Source organism: Peromyscus leucopus, chromosome 4 (assembly GCF_004664715.2).
Source record: "Peromyscus leucopus breed LL Stock chromosome 4, UCI_PerLeu_2.1, whole genome shotgun sequence".
Lineage (NCBI taxonomy): Eukaryota > Metazoa > Chordata > Mammalia > Rodentia > Cricetidae > Peromyscus > Peromyscus leucopus.
The window spans coordinates 53,526,539-53,546,163 of record NC_051066.1 but is presented as its reverse complement, the minus strand read 5'-3'; the positions used below and the strand labels follow the sequence as shown (position 1 = coordinate 53,546,163).

The following is a 19,625-nucleotide window of genomic DNA, read 5'->3' as shown; positions in this document are numbered from 1 at the left end:
AAAGGAATTCTATCCCGCAGTGTAGCTAAGCGCTTACATATCACGGCAGAGCTAACCACCAAGCAGAAAACCCACAGCCCCTGCACCAGGAGCTACTCTACAGTGAAATTAAAACCTCTCATTAGTATTTCTTTTTCTAGCAATTCTAACCTTGGAATATATCCTAATTTTAGCAAGAATAAGATTGTTATTAACTCAGAAAATATTTAACAGATTAAAAAGGAGCATCCATGATTTACTATGAACTCAGGAATCTATTATTTTTAAAAGTGAACAAGCTCTTGGGATGAATTAATATTATGACTCACTTTTATCCAGCAAATAAATGATTCTGTGGTTGATGTTGTGCTTCATATTCTCTATGGACAGTCATGATTGTTTACTTAATCTGCCTACGCCCTTCTATCCATTCTTTTGCCTCTTGAGGGGAAAAACACCCTTCTACATATGGATTAGACACCATCTAACTTTGTGTGGTTTTTCATTTCCATACTTTATTTTCTAGTTTCCAGGCCAATATTCTTTCTAGAAAATGAATTCCCCTGCTCGGTGTACTTTGGGTAGCCATGTAGAGATGACAGGAAAATCCACGTTTTCTTACCCTCTCATTTCCTTCTCACACCCTTCTCAAAAAGTCATACTACATACGTTAAAACAAACAAACAAACAAAAAAACCCCCACAACTTGTTTCTGTAGTAACATGGCATTTCTTAGAAAACCAAAACCCAGTTAGCAAAGGTTCTGTATCCGTCTGGAAAAATCAATAAATAAAATACCATAATGTAAGAAAATTCTCCCATCTCAGGGCCCCATATGCAGGGTCTCAAACTCAGTTGAGCTTGAGTTTCAATCATTTCTTCCAGTGACGGGAGCAGGGCAGGAATATGAACTAGCTCTCCTCTGCAAACACCAGCACGCACGTCCAACTCCTGCCATGCAAGGAGAGCCAGAGTACACTGGAAAGCGGTGTCAGCTGGAGGACACAGGTGACCCACAGCGCCCTGGTGGCACGTCACAGGCAAGCCACCCTTGCATCCAGTTCCTCGTTTGAGATTGAAAGCCACTCACTGTTGTAGCTACTGCTGCCGCTAGCCTCTGCCGGCGCCGAGTGGTGCTGAACTGGCCCTTCGCGGGTGGCCCTTCCTGACAGTGAACGGGAGAAAAGGGGATGAGAACACGGGGCAGGGAGGAAGAGGAGGGGGTTTATGGGAGAATGAAAGATAATCAGACAAAGGAAAAGGGAAGTTTTAACTGTAATTGACTTTTCTTTAAAAAAAAAAAAAGTCTTAGCATTGAAACAGGTCAAAGGGACATTCATGCCACAAGGACTGTTCTTTATGCTCACTGCAGACCACTCAAATATTGTGAGTTCACTTCCTGAATATGATCCCTACCCCAAAGGAGACAGAGAGCTACAAATTAGCACACTCACGAGGAGCCTGTGATTCTAAGGTAAAATGAACGTGCACACCACTTTTAAAACGGTGATGATATGTTGTATTAAATCAAAAGGCATCCAGTAAACGGTAGTAAAGAAAACAGGCAAGCTCAGGGGAAAGTAATTATATAAAATGTAATAGGGAAAAAATGTATTCAGAGAAAAGAATAAGGGGAAGAGAAACAGGATTCTTCAACCTTACTCAACCCCCTACCAAAAAGCCTACTGGTAAGGACTCAGTGTGAGCAAGAGTGCTGGGATCTTCAACTTGAAGAGTTTCCCAAGGAGGCAGGCCTACTAGATTGGGGTTTAGGGGAGCTAGAGAGCCTTCAAGTGCCTCAGTGTGTATGGCCAATGCCTAACAACACCAGTTATGAAAGGTTTCCCTTGGTAGTGTGGGCCTGTACACAAACCTGAAGAAGCCTAGAGGTGATGGCATTCCTTCTCACGCTCCCTCACTGTTATAAACCCTGACTCTCCAAGATCGGGAACAATAGTTCTACTTCCAGTCAGCCAAAGAGAAGTTTCTTAGACTAACCCAACAATTCACATAAAACAACAGCAACAAAACATGACTACTTTCATCTGTTTGGAATGACAAATGTTTTGAATTCTCACATCTCCAATTCTCTTTTAAATTTTCCAAATTACTTTCAGATTTTACTTCACCAATCTTTTGCATATTTATGTGTGTCATACACATATAATCTACTTTCTACTAAGGTTTTCTAACAAAATCTCCACATTTAATGTAATAAAAGAAAGGACTCATCTTCACATGTCAGTATAATTTTGGAATGAGAGACACACAAGGTCATCTTCACATGAATGATGGGTAATTTGATTGGTTACTATGTACTTCTTCCTACTCTACCTGATTCCTCCAGTATCTAGGACCTAGTATCTAACTTTATTATAGTACTAACAAAGGGTCACAGTACTTTTCTTCTATAGCACTTTTGGCTAAATAGTGATATTGAGATTTTTATTAGAACCAGGAACTCTGAAGTTTTGGGAAACATGGATGCTTCTTCTCTTAAGAGATAATCCCCACAGAACCTTCAAGACAAAGGCTGACTCCATGAGTCACACAACAGATTTCTGAAAGCAACAACTCAATTGCATCCAGCACAAATATGAGCAACATTTAACTTCCATGTTCAAGTAAGGTGAGCCATCTACCCTACGAAGAATATGCCATTATCAAATATCCGGTATGTTTCATTTCCTACTTCCTGGAGTCAATTAAAAAATGATCTATCTTATAATTCCTTCACTATGACAACACTATAGAATGATGGATGCAAAGTTCAATGATACAATATCAACACCAATAATGACCGCCACCCAGCTACCACCGCCACACAGCCTGGGTTCCTTCACCACTGGCTAATGACCTACGTTACAAACAACAGAGAATGGGTTTGTCATGATCCAAGAATCTGCAATAGTGTTGGCTCCAATAGTGGTCATCTGGGAAAGTAAGAGGATAATGAACTCAAAACAAAATACTTGGCATTGTTAGATGGAATTCTCATAATCAAAAAGCTTTGTGAATAGGAAGGGAAAAACAGCTAGGGTGAGGAGAAAGTGGGAGCAGGAGTCCTTAATCTACCATGGTAAAAATGCTACGCCTTTCTGTAGGCAAAAGACTGCTGAGTAAAGATGTTCCTGCTGGCTACAGACACTGCTGGGGGAACTGATTCATCCCCAATGGGTGTGCATGTTGAAGGAGCCAGTCCTGTTCTAGTTACACAGAGAGACTCCTGACAGCTCTTCAAAGACCTGTTGCCTTAGGCAAGCAGAAAACCTTCAAGGGGGATGATGGCAAATTCTGCAGCAACCCCGCCAAAAGATACATACTTTAAGTCCAAGTGGAACTAAACGCTCCCTGGAGGGATTAATAGCTCATTCAAAGTCTATCTTTCTACTGAAAACTACATCTGCTCCTCTTGAAAAGGCGAATGAGTGTAGGGATGAGGTAACCTCAGCTTCCTCATCTAAATAAGAATCATAAGGACCATTTGAGTCACTCTTTGGTCAAACAAAACAAGGCAGCATCAGTGAAAAATTCATTCAGTCACAAAGATTTGCCTGCTTTTGCACCCATTTCTTCTAATGATTCGAACAATCCTTATGACTTCTCAGCACATTTATTAACCAGGACTATATTCTGTTTCCTTGAGGGGGGAAAATGGATCAAATGGACTTGTGGTGGGAGTCCTGGCCCCACAGCCAGCCAGGGGCAGGGTGCTCATACTCGCTGAGAGTCAGTCCACTCAAGACAATGACTGTGAAGGGAATCTGTTCAGTGGTATGCATTACAGAAACAGATTGAAACAGTAGCCCTCATAAACAGGTATGTTCTTTGGATGCTAGCACTCTTCAGTTTTTTTATATAAAGAAAGGCTTCTTCTGGCTGCAAAAAATGATTCTACCCTCTTGGACATGAACGAGAACATAAAGACTTAAAAACAAGACAAATCATAAGCTCAAAACAAATGACAATTTTTCAAGTTTCGTATGAAATCATTTGGCATATTTTCCCTTTAGCACTAATTTTATGAACAGAATGGGAAACACATTAAAGTATATTGCTCAAAGGAACACACAGAATTATATTCATGGGATGCAGATATTCTAAATAGAAATATTGATGTTCAGTGCTTGTGAAAATTTATTGTAAATTACATCAGATTAGAAAACACACCAGCAGTTTGTTATTGACATATTCAGAGTGACAATACAAAGAATGTTATTAAAGCAGTCTGAATTAGAGAAGAATTACATTTGTTAATTATTCGAGAAAGAGAAGAGCACTTTGACCTTTGTGTTAGAATCTAAAGTCATTGATATAATTAAAAACAAAAACCTGAAGTCTAATTTTAACTGTGCAGGTTAGCAATCATCTTAGACAGCTAAGGTAAGAATAGCAGAGATTTTTGTAAAGATTTGAAAGTAATTATCATTTATGACATAAGGGGTTGAAGGCATTTACCATATTCTGTATCACTGAAATACAGGAACATAAGAGGATCATATTTGATTTATCAATTTATAACTATTCATTGCAATTAAAATTTTTATTTCAAGTAAATTTATTATGAGCTATGGAGATTTTTGTTTCAATCTGAGAGTGGCCATTGTAGGCCAGATATGATCTATCTTTGTAATTACAGAATTTTAGAGTTGAGACAGAATTCAGAATCAGAATTCAATAATCATTAAATTAATTCTATAACTTGAGCAGGAACAAATTAAAGTCCAGAAAGTTGAACAGAAATGCATAAATTATGAGGCCAGAGAATCTCAGTGGTCACACTAGCACCCATTGTGTTGAATTTTTAACCTACAGCACCTCCTACAAGGCTTTGATAAAACTGTGGACAAGTTCACTCCTAAAAGAGCCTGCTAACCCTGAGACTACATAAAGGAACATACATTACAGTCCACCGGCTTTCCAGTTTGGATTTTAAAGTGGCTTTCTGAGTTTTAATGCTTGAGTTTAAAGGCTGTGGCTAAGGATGGACATCCTACCATGTGGCCAAATTGGATCATCCTTACCTTTCAAGGTTTTGGGACTTATGTCCAACTAACTAAAACCAGTAATTCCATGTTTAGGTAACACAACTCCGTCTGCAAAGCACAGGTTTTAAAGTGGTCGAGCTGGTCCTTCCCCCTCAAGGGAGCCCAGGGGCTGACCCCGAACGCATACAGAGACAGTGTTTTCAAGGGGGACAACGCGAAGGAATGGGAAGAAAAAGCTGTACCTGCAGTTGCATTTTTGTATCTTTGCTGACACTTTTTGTTCTCCAGCGTCTTGTGACCCGCTTGTCTTTCTTTGAAATATCTACACAGTTAGCCTACATTACACAAATAGTTAAAAGCAACAAAGGATTATTAAGTTCACACAGATGATAACACATACAAAGAGCCCAGAAAGTTAGTAAGGAATTGTTAGAACCCCAAAGCAAGCCAGCCAAGGAAGAAAGACATTATATTAAAACCAAAGACTTCTCTACGGCTTACTTATGAAAGTTCTACTTCTAGTGTGTAAAAATGAAGGCAAGATTACAGACTGTGAGCATCTTTTCTACATTAAAAGATGTTCATACTTCTGAAAGTTCCACAGCTTAAACTTCAAAGCCATCATTGTTAAAACAGAAGCGACATGGGAGAGTGACACAAATATGCGTATCTACAAAAGTCTAAAATATATTCAAATGTAAACACTGATAAAATGCTTCTTAATTAACACAATGACATCAAACCTCGAAAGTATTAGGAATAACTCCAGAGAGGGGCTGGAGACATGGCTCAGCAGTTGTTCTCATAGGTTTGGATCCCAGCACCCACACAGCAGCTCACAACCATTTATTATTCCTCCAGTTCTAGGAGATCTGATGCTTTCTTCAGGACTCGACAGCCACTGCACACATATGGTGCACAGATATACATGTAGGTAAAACACACATACACATTAACTAAAGAAAGGAAGAAAAGAAAACTCCAGAATATAAACCATCTATTGATATTATTAGAAATATCGCAGTTTGTCTGATTATAGTCACTTCCTTTTGAGTGTCACCTTGCATAGTCTAGAACAGCCCCGAAAGGGTTTAAGTTAGAATCTTAGATCTCGTTCCTGGGACAGTCACGTTTACCTGCATGTCAGTGAAGTTAGGTGCTGACTGAGTCCTCTGAAGGATCTCCAGGTTTTGCAGGAGCTTGCTAAGTTCCACAAGGTTTGACTGACAGTGTGCAAGATCTAGTAAAGACAAAAATGTTAGGACTGGGTAGAAATGGAGGCAGCAATATTGAAGGGGACTCAGTTCACACTGTGGTGGATACGATGTGGTGGATGGATGGGCAGATCTATATTTATATAATGGCGATGCTCACAGGGAACACAAAGCATTACTCCTCTCCGGGTCAGAACCATGGGAGCCACTGGGCGTGAGAGGGTTTCAAAGCCCATTCTTACCAACTGTGGCTCTGAAGCAGATGACTTTGACATTATCAAGTTGTGTGTGATCGCTTTCCTGTCCTCACAGCTTTTTAATCTCATGGACACTCTGGAGAATTCAGCAGTTTTGTGGTTTTATTCCTAGGGACCTATCTACTAGTTCCTCTAAAATGATTCACAAGGTGGCTGCGTGGAATTTGGGTGGAACCAAAGTCAAGTTCAGAAAACAGAACAGAGTAAAAATCAGTTAAACACATCTGTTCTTCAGCTCACTAATAATGTGGCAAGGAATGATTCCTTTAAAATCTATTGTAGACTTTTACTAATTTCAATTTCATATCTATGGAAGAAACATGTTCTAGGAGTCAAGCAATTTCCCCATATATTTGAGGCCTAGATTCATACAAGTCCAGAAGAGCGAATTACCTTTACTGTTAGAGGTATAAATCAGACATATAATGGGTCCCATAAAATGTTATGTCTTTTGAAATTCAACCAATGAAATAAGTATGAAATATTCCTTTTGAACTAAAAACCCATCTCAGGAGTAAGCTTGTCCTACAACGAATGTTCAGTATAGATTTTTTTAAGTACAGCAAGAGATTGGGAGAAAGGAGAGTGTTCTTGGTTTTATGGTTTGTGAGCAGACTTACAAGAGACCCCCATCTCATCCCCAAAGGGTCGAGAAGATTGACAGAAAAGTTTTAGCCAAACAGAAAAGTGGAGGAGAGCAAAGAAGTTGGGAGAACAATCTAGACAAAGGCGTACAGCAAGAAGTATGTAAATACATTCAAGTTAAAAACAACAACAACAAAAAAAACCCCAAAACCCAACAAGGACCTGTTGAGTCTACAGAAGAAGGAAGGTTGAGGGGTGGGCAGGGCCACGATGCTGAATGCACTGGCTGCTAAATGCTGAGATAAGTACTGTGGAGTAACACCCTGGAGCCAGTGAAGAGCCGAGGGAGGGTGTCTGCACAGTTATTTTAAGGACTGCCAGGCTTGAGGGGGCTTTATGTCGTGAACAAAGTACTGACTTTGGGATCAGTCAAATGTGGGTTGGCTGCAATCCCAACCTCCCCACCAAGGCAGCTCTATTCTCTCGGGCAGATGTCTGAACCATTACAAATTTCACTCTCCTCATTCTCCAAGTGCGGAAAGTGAACAGTAGCTATGTCCCATGGCTGAATACAACAGAATCTTGGCTGCTAAGTATTGGCACAGGGCCTGCAAACCGGCTCACAGGTGACAATTTCCCATGAGCCTCTGAGAAGGATGAAACAACCGAGCTGGAGACTGGGTGACAAGTCAGGAGGCTGTATAACCACTAGGGACAAGAAGAATGGCGGGTCTGGGTCACGAAGATAGGGATGGATCGCAGCAAAAGGTTGATAAGGATAAGGACAAGACGCTGAGTTGGCTGTGTGAACAGGGAGACGGTTCATTGCAACAATCCCTGACCTACATGGGGTCCAGGTGCTGACCTGGCCCTGGGGGGGGGGATGGACAGGTGTGTGTGTGTGTGTGTGTGTGTGTGTGTGTGTGTGTGTGTGTGTGTGTGTGTGTGTGTGAGAAACCCAGGCGGGCAGGGCATCACATTCGGATACATGCTCTGCAGTGAGAATGTCTGAGTGTGAACCCTGGGAGCGCTTTTGTAGTCACAGGGGCGGGGCTAAGGGGGGAGCATCTTGTAGATGACCTTTGCACAGGCGAAGCTGGGCGGTCTCTAAACACTGCAGGAATCCCCAGGGTTGTCTGAAAGTGGTCTGCCTCCTTCCACAACCGGAAGTTGTGTGTGAATTCATCCAAGGAAAACACTTTAATGAGATGTCATAGGAACAGGATTATGAATAGAAAAATACCTTTTAAATTATAATTTCACGTGTGGGTTAAGTTTGGGAGGTTGGTGGCTCAGAGAGTTGAAAAAAATGCAAATTTGGAGTTTTTTTTTTTAAAAAAAATGGTGAGGGTGCAGGAGGATTAACAGATCGTCCATTTTTTCTTCCTAAGTGAAAAATATCAAAAAGTTACATAACATCTGTTTTTATCATAATTTTAAATTAATTAATACAGTATCTCAAGATTAATACAGTATCTCAAGAGCATCTAAAAATTAAATCAGTGGAGACTTACTAAATACTCTGTACATGGCCCTTGCTTTTGTCAGCCTTGTGGGTTAGATGAAAACTGTTTCACTATGGAAACGGTTTGTGGATAAGGCATGGGCCCAAGGGTTCTGTGAGGAAGGAGAAAGTAAAAGATTAAACAGCCCTGAGATGGACAGAACGGGCTAGGCAGAAGGATCACGGGCCTCTCTCACAGGTAACTCTAGACACGCAACCCTGGAGCCTACAGCTTACATCTGTGCTAGCAGGGAACAGAACTATTCCGTGGGGAACGTGACGGCGGAGAAGGAGGCATGGAAGGGACCTAGAGAGGAGGACAGCGCAGAGTCCCGGTCTAAGAATGGAAGGTTCTTCAGGCCTCAGGGGACGACGGGTAAAGGCAGAGAGAAGGAAGTAGCAAAGAGATAAAAAGGTTGAAGAGAGAGGAAGCCAGGGCAGGAGAGAAGCACAGACCCAGTTGTGAGGAGGTGGGAGAATTGGCAGGAAGGAAGCCTGGGTCACAGACCAGAGAAGGATCTAGAACTAAGGAAAGGAAAGGCCAGGTCACTTGAGAGCGGGTGATGGTGGGAGCTGCAATGTTTTAATTTCCACCAGCTTTGGGTTTAGGGGGCTCCTCTGAGAGGCCCCCAGGGCAGGAACTAACCTTCCGCACACCTGTCCATTTCTTCTGAGTCCTGCAGCCAGGCCGCCACTTTGCTCTGCCCTGTGGTGCAGGTCGCTGGGAGGCTGTTGCTGCATGGTAAAGGGGACTGCCATGGAAAACTGTTGGGCTGCATCTACAAGCAAAGAAACGAAGCGCATCATTTACACACGTGAAGGTGGAATTCACGCATGCTAACAACACTCCATCAATGCTACCTCCATCATCCCATGGAGAAAATAGTGTTCAATAAAATAATGGCCCACACTCACGAGGACCCAACAGCTCAGATACCCAGTCACTTGAAATTACTCAGAAAGTTATATTTAATACAGGGTCCTCACTACAGTCTCCTTAGCTCCTGGCTAAAGGTCTCTCCTCTCCAGAAGCTCTCTGTACCCTAATGGTCAGCTGAAAATCTTGTCACCCTCGTATGAGTCCTAAATTCACTACCCACCAGCAAACAGCCTTACTTAGAATGCTTCAAAAACATTCTGTAGATTACATAAAAGGCCTTCTTGTCAAGTTACCTATAGCTGATAGCATTTCCACTGATTTTCATGTGAAATAAATTTGAACAAAATATGTAGATACTAATGTGTACAGTAAATAGCAAAAACACCCAGAAATGTACTTCCCAAGGGGCTGAAGAGACGTTAAAACATCATGTTTGACTCTAATACTCCCTTGCAACTGATTATGCCTCTTCTAAATTATTAAGAAATAAATAATGCACACAGTTAGCAAACCCAGTCTTATTTATTACCCACACAGGGCCATAAACCAATTAATACTCCGGAGTCTCATAATTCGATATGTGGAAGGCAAGAAAAGGGACAAAAGGCTCTTTACTGCATTTTGATAAATGTAACGGAAATCTCTCAGGGAATGTGAGCTCCGAGCTGTGCCACTTGCAACTGGAGAAATGGATCTTTTGTGGAAACCAGAGCTGGAGAGTTTTCTTATTCCAGAGCAAACAGTGGGAGGAAGGATTTGGTTTCAGTTCACCAATCTCAGATATCACCCAAGTTATTTAATAAATAAGACAAGGGACAGAAATTAATGCATCTTTTATCAATGTTTTGTGCCAAAGATACCAGCAGAAGCTGGAAAAAACTAAGAATTAAAAATTAATGTTTTCTTTTTAAAGATCTGTTTGGGATAGAGTTCTCATTCAGTTTGGACTAACCCAGATTCATTCCACCCTGTGATGAAAACTCAGGAGGCCCAGAGAAATACAGGGAACTATCTTGGGGACCTCTGAGTTCCCAAATCCCAATCTCTCTGGCTCTTGGCTTGTTCTCCTTATTCCCAGAAATGGTTAGTATTTCAGTCAACCCTATTACTGGGAGAAAAGTAATCAAACTGTCTTTAGCAAGAACGCAACCTCAATGAAGTCACAGATCGGGACACCTTGTGAAATATAATTAGTGGGTTATAACTTATACACTAGTAAGTACTTTCCGTCAAGTAACAAACACTGAGCAGGGTAACATTCCACTAAGTTTGATAGGTTAGGTCTGGTGTTTCTCAATGAAGTTTCCCACTGCTATGCAGGGAGGAAACTATGTAATCTAGGTATGACGTAGACTCCTGTGGAAGCAAAGAGAAGGCAGACTCCGCTGAAACGTTTTTGAACCAACTCAGCTTCTCTGACCTCAGTCTGGGGTACCGAGCATAAAGCCACAACACCCGTGCAATGCAGCCCAATTATTGAGTCAAACACCGAAACAGCTGCTTCCCTGCCCGTTCTCCTAACCTTGACTTTCAGACAAGAAATACCTCCAGCTTTTCTGCAGCACAGACCAAGAACCCCATTACATCCCGAGCAACTGCAGCCTCTCTTGTCTGGCACTTGGGTTAATGAAAGGAGGTACTGACTTTGGAAACTGCTGTGTGGTCACATCCTGGGATGGCTACGTCACTTGTACACATGCACACACAGTCTCTGTGATGGATTAGAGATGAACGACTGTCATATACATGACATACTTGCTCACAGAAACACAGCTGATGTCAATGCACCTCTCCAGCTGATGCTGGGGGAACTGAGTAGCCTCTCTCTGGGTCATGCATACATCTTAGCTCAAAGCAATAAACGAGTTTCACTTTCAGAACTTTGGGGTCTCTTTAATACTACCCGAGAATTCCCAGATGCTGATTAAACCAATGTTTGCTCTACCTCCCCATATTCCTAAAAAGTCACACAAAAATGACGTGGTCCATTTCTGGAAACTCTCTTGGTGACTCACACGTCTAGCTCCTCTTTGTTTGTGATTAACTCTAGCGTCAATCTCACTTGTCCTCTGGGTGACAGCTTACAAAATCAAGCTTCTCAAAGGACACTTCTAAGCAATTCCCAGGCTGATTTCTTACAGCACAGTCATACCTTTCCATCCACAACAGAAACATTAGCAGCGGGGAGGACTCTGCTGTCGAACTCGCAGGGAAGATGTGGAAACTCGCATCTCTGGGTGACCGCACGATTTCGTTCTGACGGTACAGGCGGTGATGGCGCAGTTTGGAGACCCAAGCATCGAACCAGTCCTGGGATTTCACCTGAAACAGGGAGCAAGGAAAGACAGCTGCCGAGACCGTCTCCTGTCTGCCACTGGGGCAGGCGAATCGCATGCCCTGCTAATGCCAGATGCTGAAAACAAATTCACCTTCAAATGATAGATGTGCTCCTCCGTGTCAAGGTCTATTCTCCGAGCTTTCTTTTTAATCGACATGACAGACAGTCCGACATCTATGCTCCCGTGGACCTTCCCCTTTTGGATCTGAAACCAAAAGATGAGTGAATATGCTGGAAGGGTTTACGGGCTGGTGTGTTTCTGTTTGGAACTAAGGTGAGCTCAAGGAAAATTTTAAATCACTTGTCGGGGTGACTACATTCTTTTTAATTAAGAGAAAGTGGCTAAGGTCTAAGACCTAAGTTGGAATTGTCATGACTTCACATCAATTTCAGCACACAACATGACTCGTCTTCTTCTATTTTGGGCACAACTGGTAATGTCGGCTCTTCATAATTCCAGATTGCTTAGCTCCCTAGCTCTTCAATAAGGCAATGCCAATGAGTCCCAAAATAACTAAAGTCAACTTTTGAACCGTGACCCAGGACACCCTGGATGGCAGCTGCTAGGGCAGAATTGGGCAGCTGAGACCAGAGATCAGGGAGCAGCCAGCCCCTTCTTCTGGCTGTCCTCAGCTGACCAAGGGCATAGCTGATTCCACGGCAGAGGGGCAGACAAAACTCGTTCTAAGCCCTTAGTTATTTCCCTGCACCACATGGAAGGAAGGGAGAGACTAGGAGATAACACGTGCAATGTACTACTTAGATAATAAGAAAAAGCAGTTTGGGATAATCTTAATGAGTGGAGGCTCTCATGACCAAAAGATGAATGCAACACAAACTAAGTACAAAAGACCGTTTTTAAAGGAACTTTGACATGAACAAGGAGGGCTTTAAATCTCAAAAAGCAAAGAACACGGAATTCACTTCCAAGTGTCAAGAAAAAAATACTTTCAGAATCTTCCCTCGAGACGAGAAAGGGTGATATTATTAATATGTCACTGTTAGGTTTAAACTTCTGCTTAAAAAAGTTAAATATTCATGCACTAGTTTGAGATCTTTATGCCCTCTTGGGTATAAGCATAAAACATACCTTCTCTAGAACATGCAGAGTTGGTAGCTTGTTAAACAGTACAGACACAGACATGCAGAAAGCTGGTCACTATGGACAGAGCTTGCACAGTTACAGTGTTTACTCACTTCAAGCCGAATTCTAAATCAACCTGCAAAACATGTCCTTCGAGCTACTTACATCAAGTGGTGCCTTTGAATACTTTAACATTCCATTATCCAGGACAAAAAAGCGCTGCAAGAACGAAACACCCCTAGTTACTATTTGTACTCTGAATTACACAAAGCATTCACAAGTGCAGGTTGCCGTTGCTTGGCATTCAGCAGTTAAACATGTTTGATGACTCTGATACATGGATTCAGTGCATCTGGCCCCAGTCAGTCACAGGAAGTGGGGTCCAAGTTCCAGTAGAGTGCTTTTACACATGCTAGGGATGGAGTCCTTTCTCCATGGTTTATCTTCACCAGGAGGAGGTCTGAGGACCTGCAACTCAGGCTTCCTAAACGAACTGTATTAGGACATTATAAAAGTGAGGAAAAAAAATAACATGGAGAGATCATAGCAATGTGTAAAGATTTCTCTACTATTCTGCAGGGAAGTATTCCCCCAGGAGCTTAAACTCCTGAATTTCCCATGGACACTTTCCAAAAACTCTCATGGCTGTTACAGAAGCCATTACACCAGATCCATTGCTAATAAATTACCTACAAGGCTTAAGTGACTTTGGCAATAGGCATGTATTTTCTCCCTGGCAATACGCTTGTGTTCTACTATTAGTAAAAGAGATTAAATATTATTTCAAGCCACATAAAGAATAAAAAAGGGGGCTCCCCTGTAGCTGGTAGTTGATGGTTACAAGGGAAGGGAGAATTACTTTTTCCTTGGGAAATGTGGCTACTGGTAGGTTGTCCATGCTCCAGGGAACGGCCCCAGTGAATGCACACGGGTAACACTAAGTGGGCCCAGTGAAATATACATATATTACAACAAAAAGGGACAAAGTTGGTAAGAGGATGTGCTGAGGTGCTTTATGGGGGGGATGGGGTGCTTGGGGGGAACTGGGTAGGAAATGGGTGGATATGATCAAAATACAATGCATACATGTGTGAAATTCTCAAAAATAAATAAAAAATGTTTTTTAATGAAAGAATTAAAAAAGACGGTGGGTAGTCGATCTTCTGCCCTGAGGTCTGCCTGGTACAGTATGAGTGGATTTGCCATTTTTTAACTGCAAACACTGAAGGACTCTCTAATGTTAGTTTCCTTTCTGTGGGTCATTCAGAAAAAAAGTCAAACAGCTCTCAGGAGCCAGCCATGCTGTGGGCCCCTTTTCCAGCTTGGCACATGTAGGACATCCTTTTGTTGCTGGAATTTACTCTGCTGGGGCATTTTTATGGGATGCATGAACTCACAGCTGCTGAAACAGCAGAATGCCAGGTCCCAAAAGTCATCCTGCCTAGAACCCACAAAGGACCACTGGAATCCCTTTGTTTGGGATTCTTGAAAACAACAGGTACCTGCCAGAATAAATAAGTTCCACACAAAAAAAGCCATTCAATGGCCTATCACTTGGGCATTCAAATGGGCTGATGCTTAATCAATACTTAGTGGTGTTAGGGAGAGGAGAAAGGGCTCTGGGTGATGCTCTCTCTGTTTCCATGGGAAATATCCAAACACACAGTCCAGAAGGAGTCCGGAAAGATGTCAGTCCACAGCCATTTTGCTGAGTCAAGAACGTGAAACTGAACCTAGAAATTCATTTTTTTTTAGAATGTGGTTTTGGCCTGCTTTCCCAATTTCAAGTTCCTATTAAAGAAGTCTAGCCAGGAATAACTTAGAGGATGTCACAGGAAAGAGCTAAATAAGACTACCAGTGAGGAGACAGATAAAAGCTGATGGAAGCCCAGGACCTGGTACCACTGCCTAGATGCCTCCCAAACAGATCAAGCCAATCGACTGTCTCACCTGTTCAGAGGGCCTGATCCATTTGGGGGCCCCTCAGTCTTTGGTTCATAGCATGAGTTAGCTGTTTGAAACCTGGGACTTATGCAGGGACACTTGGCTCAATCTGGGAGGAGGGGACTGGACCTGCCTGGACTGAGTCTATCAGGTCGATCTCAGTCCTCGGGGGAGACCTTGATCTGGAGGAGGTGGGAATGGGGGGTAGGCTGGGGGGAAGGTGAGGGGGGCAGGAAGGGAGAGAACAAGGGAATCTGTGGCTGTTATGTAGAACTGAATAGTATTGTAAAATAAAATAAAAATTAAAAAAAAAAAAAGCTGACGGAAGGCAGAGTCAGGCCTAGAAGGAATCACTTGCTGGCCAAATTCAAGTTCGAAGAGGAGGGAAGTCCTTGGTATTGGGGTATATTATGGGCTAGAGAGAGATAGTCTCTGACAAGGGAAAGCTGTATTAGATGGAAGCCCCTCTGGCTGGCTTTCATGCTATTCTAGAGACATGTGGAAGCGGCATTTCTCCTCTGCCCATTTCTTTAAAGAAACTGTCATCCACACCTCTCTGCTTTGAGTCAGCTGGTGGCTGGCTCAGGTGTTTGACCCGTCTACTCTGAGATGAAATCCATCAGCAGAGGTGCTGAATGTATGAAGCTGCTCCTGCAATGAGGTGACAGTCACCAAGACACCTAAGCAAAGGGGTTCTACTGAGAACCCAAGAGCTTTCTGCCCAGTGCCACAAAATGCATTTCCTTTTCTCCCCCTCGAGTCCTCTGTCTCCCCTTTCTCTCCTCTCCTCTGGGTTTTTGTTTGCTGGTTTTGTTTGTTTTCAAGGTTTCAAATTCACAAGCTCCAGTGACCTTTGTTTCCCTCTTAATAACAACTAAAATCTCTAGATGATGCTCTCAGCTTCAATCTGATTGGGTGATTACCTTGTGCCAGCCCTTCAAAGGCCATTTTCTTTTCTTCAGCATAAATCCCTCGTGCCTGTCTGGTTTCTGGACATTGGTTTGGCCTATTTTCAGCCCTTCTATAATTTCCCAGCTGTCAGCTTCCTGAGAGAAAAGAAAAACAAATCATTTACGTTCTGTGCTTAATGATACACATTTACGGAGACTCCTAGGCAGAAAAGTCACCTGTGATGCCGCCCTCGACCCAACAATAGGGTGAGTGACATGCTGAAGCTAATTGTAGCATCAAAACAAGTCACACACTTTAAAGTGAAGCTCCGTGAGTTTCCCAGGTAGACCCGGAGGCATGCAGACTCCAGGAGAGGCGCATGGGCAACACTCTGTTTGCTTGGAAGTAGAAAGGAATTTTGACTTCCTGCACTCAGAATGTTTAAGGTACAATTCCCCCCGATGATCCTGGGCCACAGAGGGGCTTTAAAGTTTTAAAATTAGACATCTGACGACAAATACCCAGTCAGTGTGTGGAGCAGGCTTTCTGTGTGGAAATGGGAAGGCTGCAGGGGATCCAGTGTGGAACACAACCTGCTGTTAACACTGAGCAGCGTTGTGGTCCTCCTCCCCACGGCAGCCCTGTGCATCTCCAGGTGTGCATCTCCAAGTGTGCATTTCCAAGTGTGCATCTCCAAGTGTGCATCTCCAAGTGTGCATCAACGCTTCCTTCACCAGCACATATCAAGAAGTCCAGGCTTCCCAAGAGGCGCGCTCCCCTGGGAGCCCACGGAGACAGTGCAGCTACAAGGCTAAGAACCTGGATCCTAGATCCCTGGAAAAGCCTATGCTTAGCATACGCAAAGGCCCTAGGTTCAATCTCTCTAACAGCAAGAATAAAAAACCCAAAGTAAACAAATTAAAATAAAAAACACATTGGCTCTAGAGTCTCACTCTTCCCTTCCTGTTAGATAACAGATTCAATCAGTTCTTCCCTCAATAGACATGTTTTGTTCATATATGGTACTAGTTTTTTTTTTTAAAGCATCATCAGCATTTACAGATGATCTCAGATCTAGCAATAGTCTTTATTTTTTCTATCCATTCATTCATTCATTCATTCATTCATTCTATGTGTCTTTGATATCATGTATCTTGATCCTATTCATTTCCCTATCCCTTCACATCTGCCCTCTGCTCCTGCACACACTCCCAAATAAAATAAAATTTAAGAGTAAAAAGGAAATAAAATACGGGAAAAACTTAAAAATCTCATCATGGATGCTGCAGTGTGATACAGTGAGTCGTGATGTGAACCCCTTTGTCCATATATCTTTACTTGCAAGTATTCATTGCAAAGCATCATTGGTCTAGTTCAGGGCCTCTACTACTCTATGGATACTGGGCTCTTCCTAGGGTTCCTCATGGACATCCTGTTGTTGCCCTGTGTTGTGGAGATCCTGCAGCTTTGGATCAGCAGGTCAGGTCCCTTCACTCACTCCAACAGATCATAGATGGGGTGGATGATGGGTCGCCAAGTCATATCCTTGGGTCTGGGCCTGGGCAGCTGTAGGGTTGGGTCCCCCAGATGTGAAATGGGGATAACTCTCCCTTGCTTACATCTTCGGGGCTGGCTCACCCACACCTGTGCTAACACGGTTGGCTCTATTGTGCGGTCCTGGAGAGGTGCAGGGCCTGCTCTCCCCCGAGTGCTGCAGCTGGTGGGGATCAGGGAGAGCTTTCCCGCTCTTATGATTACAGGGTGAGCTCTTCCACCTGCCTCAGGTGTTGATAGGTGAAACAGGGGATGGCAGCTTCCCCCCCCCCCATGCTGCCACCATACAGGTGGGTAATGGGGACAACTCTCCCATGCTCACAACTTTGGGGCTGACTCGTCCACACCTCTGCTAACAGGGTTGGCTCTTTGTGCTGCCCTGGCATGGTGCGGGGCCTGCTCTCCTGAGTGTTGCAGCTAGTGGGAGTCAGGGACAGCTCTTCCACACTTATGACCACAGGGCCAGCTCTCCCACTTGTCCCAGGCCATGCCACCACAAGACAGATGAGAAATGGGGACAACTCTCCCATGCCCACACCTCCACTAACAGGGATGGCTCTATTGTGCTGACCTAGTGTGATGCAGAGCCAGCTCTCCCAGGTGTTAGCAACATTCTTACCATCCCTGACTCCAGAGTGCACCCAGAACTACCATATGTCTTCTTAACAAAGAAAAAATTTCTTACTTCCCTTACAAAACTTCGTGCAGGGAAGGAAAATCTCTGGTCTCAGTGTAACCAACTCCGCAGCCTCAGCTTCAGGAGTGGATGCTCTATGCGCAGATCAGGACAGGCCTTTGGAAGTGGCCCACCTCCAGCTGATCTGGAAGCTGCCTTCTGAAAAGACTTTTACCTTAGATCCCTACATAAAGGGCAGAGTGTAAATGGCTAGAGTGCTGTATCTCAGGCTAGACCAAATCTGCATTTGTGAGGCTCTGACAGTCTTGGTGCCATTTTGGGGCACAGATATGGGGCATGGTATGGGTGAAGAGGGCCGTGTTCACCATCTCTTGCCCCCCTTCCTCATTCTAGAGGCTGCTGCTTGCTTTGGGGCCAAGTCTAATCTATGCTAAATCAAAATATGTGTGTCCAGGGTGGAATTTTTCTCAAAAGTTTTATCAGGAGATAAAACACAGAGAACGGTCAGTCCTGTCTCTGAAAAGCCCACAACCAGCACCAAGCCTGTATCTCACCTAAACCCAACCCCACAGCTGCCTCACCCCACCTCAGCAAAGAGCCTAAAAGCATCGCCATTTCCTCACATCCACAACCACTGCTGAGGACTGAGCCATATATCATGCCTTGTGGGTGTCTACTTGGCAACCCTGTGCATTCTTTCAACAGTATGCAACAGTTCGAGATGTGGGTTTCTGCTTGAAGATAATTCTGCCAGTAACTGTGATTGATCTGAGTTGCATGTGGTGGTGCACGTCTTTAAAAATCCCAGCACTCAGGAGGCAGAGAGGCAGGTGGATCTCTGTGAGTTCCAGGCCAGTCAGGGCTACATAGAGAGACCCTGTCTCAAAACAATACAACAAATGATGCTGCAATTGATCTGTGACTTAGATATAAACATGTTTCTGATGAGGCAGCTTCGGGCTGTGTAGCACGTCATGTTTTTTGGCTGACACCAGGTACCACGTGGAGGCTCTGGAGTTCTCTTTCTTAATACTGGGCTGCAACTCAAGAATAGAACCCTACTTATGAACAGTGTGAAAACACAGAAAGTTGTAAATTCTGACAGAAACCATCAAGGACCCCTGCTTCCTGCTCTCATCGGAACAGTAACATTCCATAAAAATGATGGTCATAATCAAGGAATTAAAAATAAGAGCAACTTCCCATGTGTGTAAATATAGTCACTGGACTTCTGTCCTTAGTAATATGTGAGTTGTATTTGAAGACATTTCTATCTACATCCTATTTAAAAGGGTAGTGCCCCCTCCCTTGACCGTCCTTCTGTCTGATGAGGAATCAATCTCGCTATGACATAAACTGGAAACATTTAGTAACAAGTACAATTCTATCCCCTTACTAACTAAAGTCAAGTGTAACACAAACTCATCTCTTTGTAGCCACAGCTCTTGATTTCTGTTAGAGTGGTTTTTTTCCTTCTTGGGAGAGCTGGACTAGAGAGTGGGAAAGAGGTAAAACAGAATGGACCCCAAATGAAGTTCCTTTCCTAAGTGAAATCCAGAGGCTCTGAGCTGGCAGTGCTGTTTATTAGAGCACAATGTTCCCGAGTCTAGCAAAAGAAACAGAAAAGACTTCTAATCCAGTTCTAACAATCAGATAAGCTGACAAAGAGGCAAAGGATAAAAGCAGAGCACAATAGCCCCACCTATTTCAATTATAAATGCTGTGGATGATAAGGTTACAAATAAAATATGTAGGAAAGGAAACAACTCA

At 43.2% G+C, this 19,625-nt stretch overlaps 1 protein-coding gene across 1 annotated transcript in view; it reads right to left on the bottom strand.

The window, feature by feature from the left end:
• Osbpl6 (oxysterol binding protein like 6) overlaps nt 1-19,625 on the bottom strand; it is a 189,729-nt gene that overhangs the window by 39,740 nt on the left and 130,364 nt on the right. Inside the window, 9 exon segments of the mRNA XM_037204898.1 lie at nt 1,070-1,144; nt 5,210-5,302; nt 6,104-6,207; nt 9,174-9,306; nt 11,560-11,594; nt 11,597-11,729; nt 11,837-11,950; nt 12,995-13,048; nt 15,697-15,819. Of these exon segments, the coding sequence (XP_037060793.1) occupies nt 1,070-1,144; nt 5,210-5,302; nt 6,104-6,207; nt 9,174-9,306; nt 11,560-11,594; nt 11,597-11,729; nt 11,837-11,950; nt 12,995-13,048; nt 15,697-15,819 (864 nt within the window).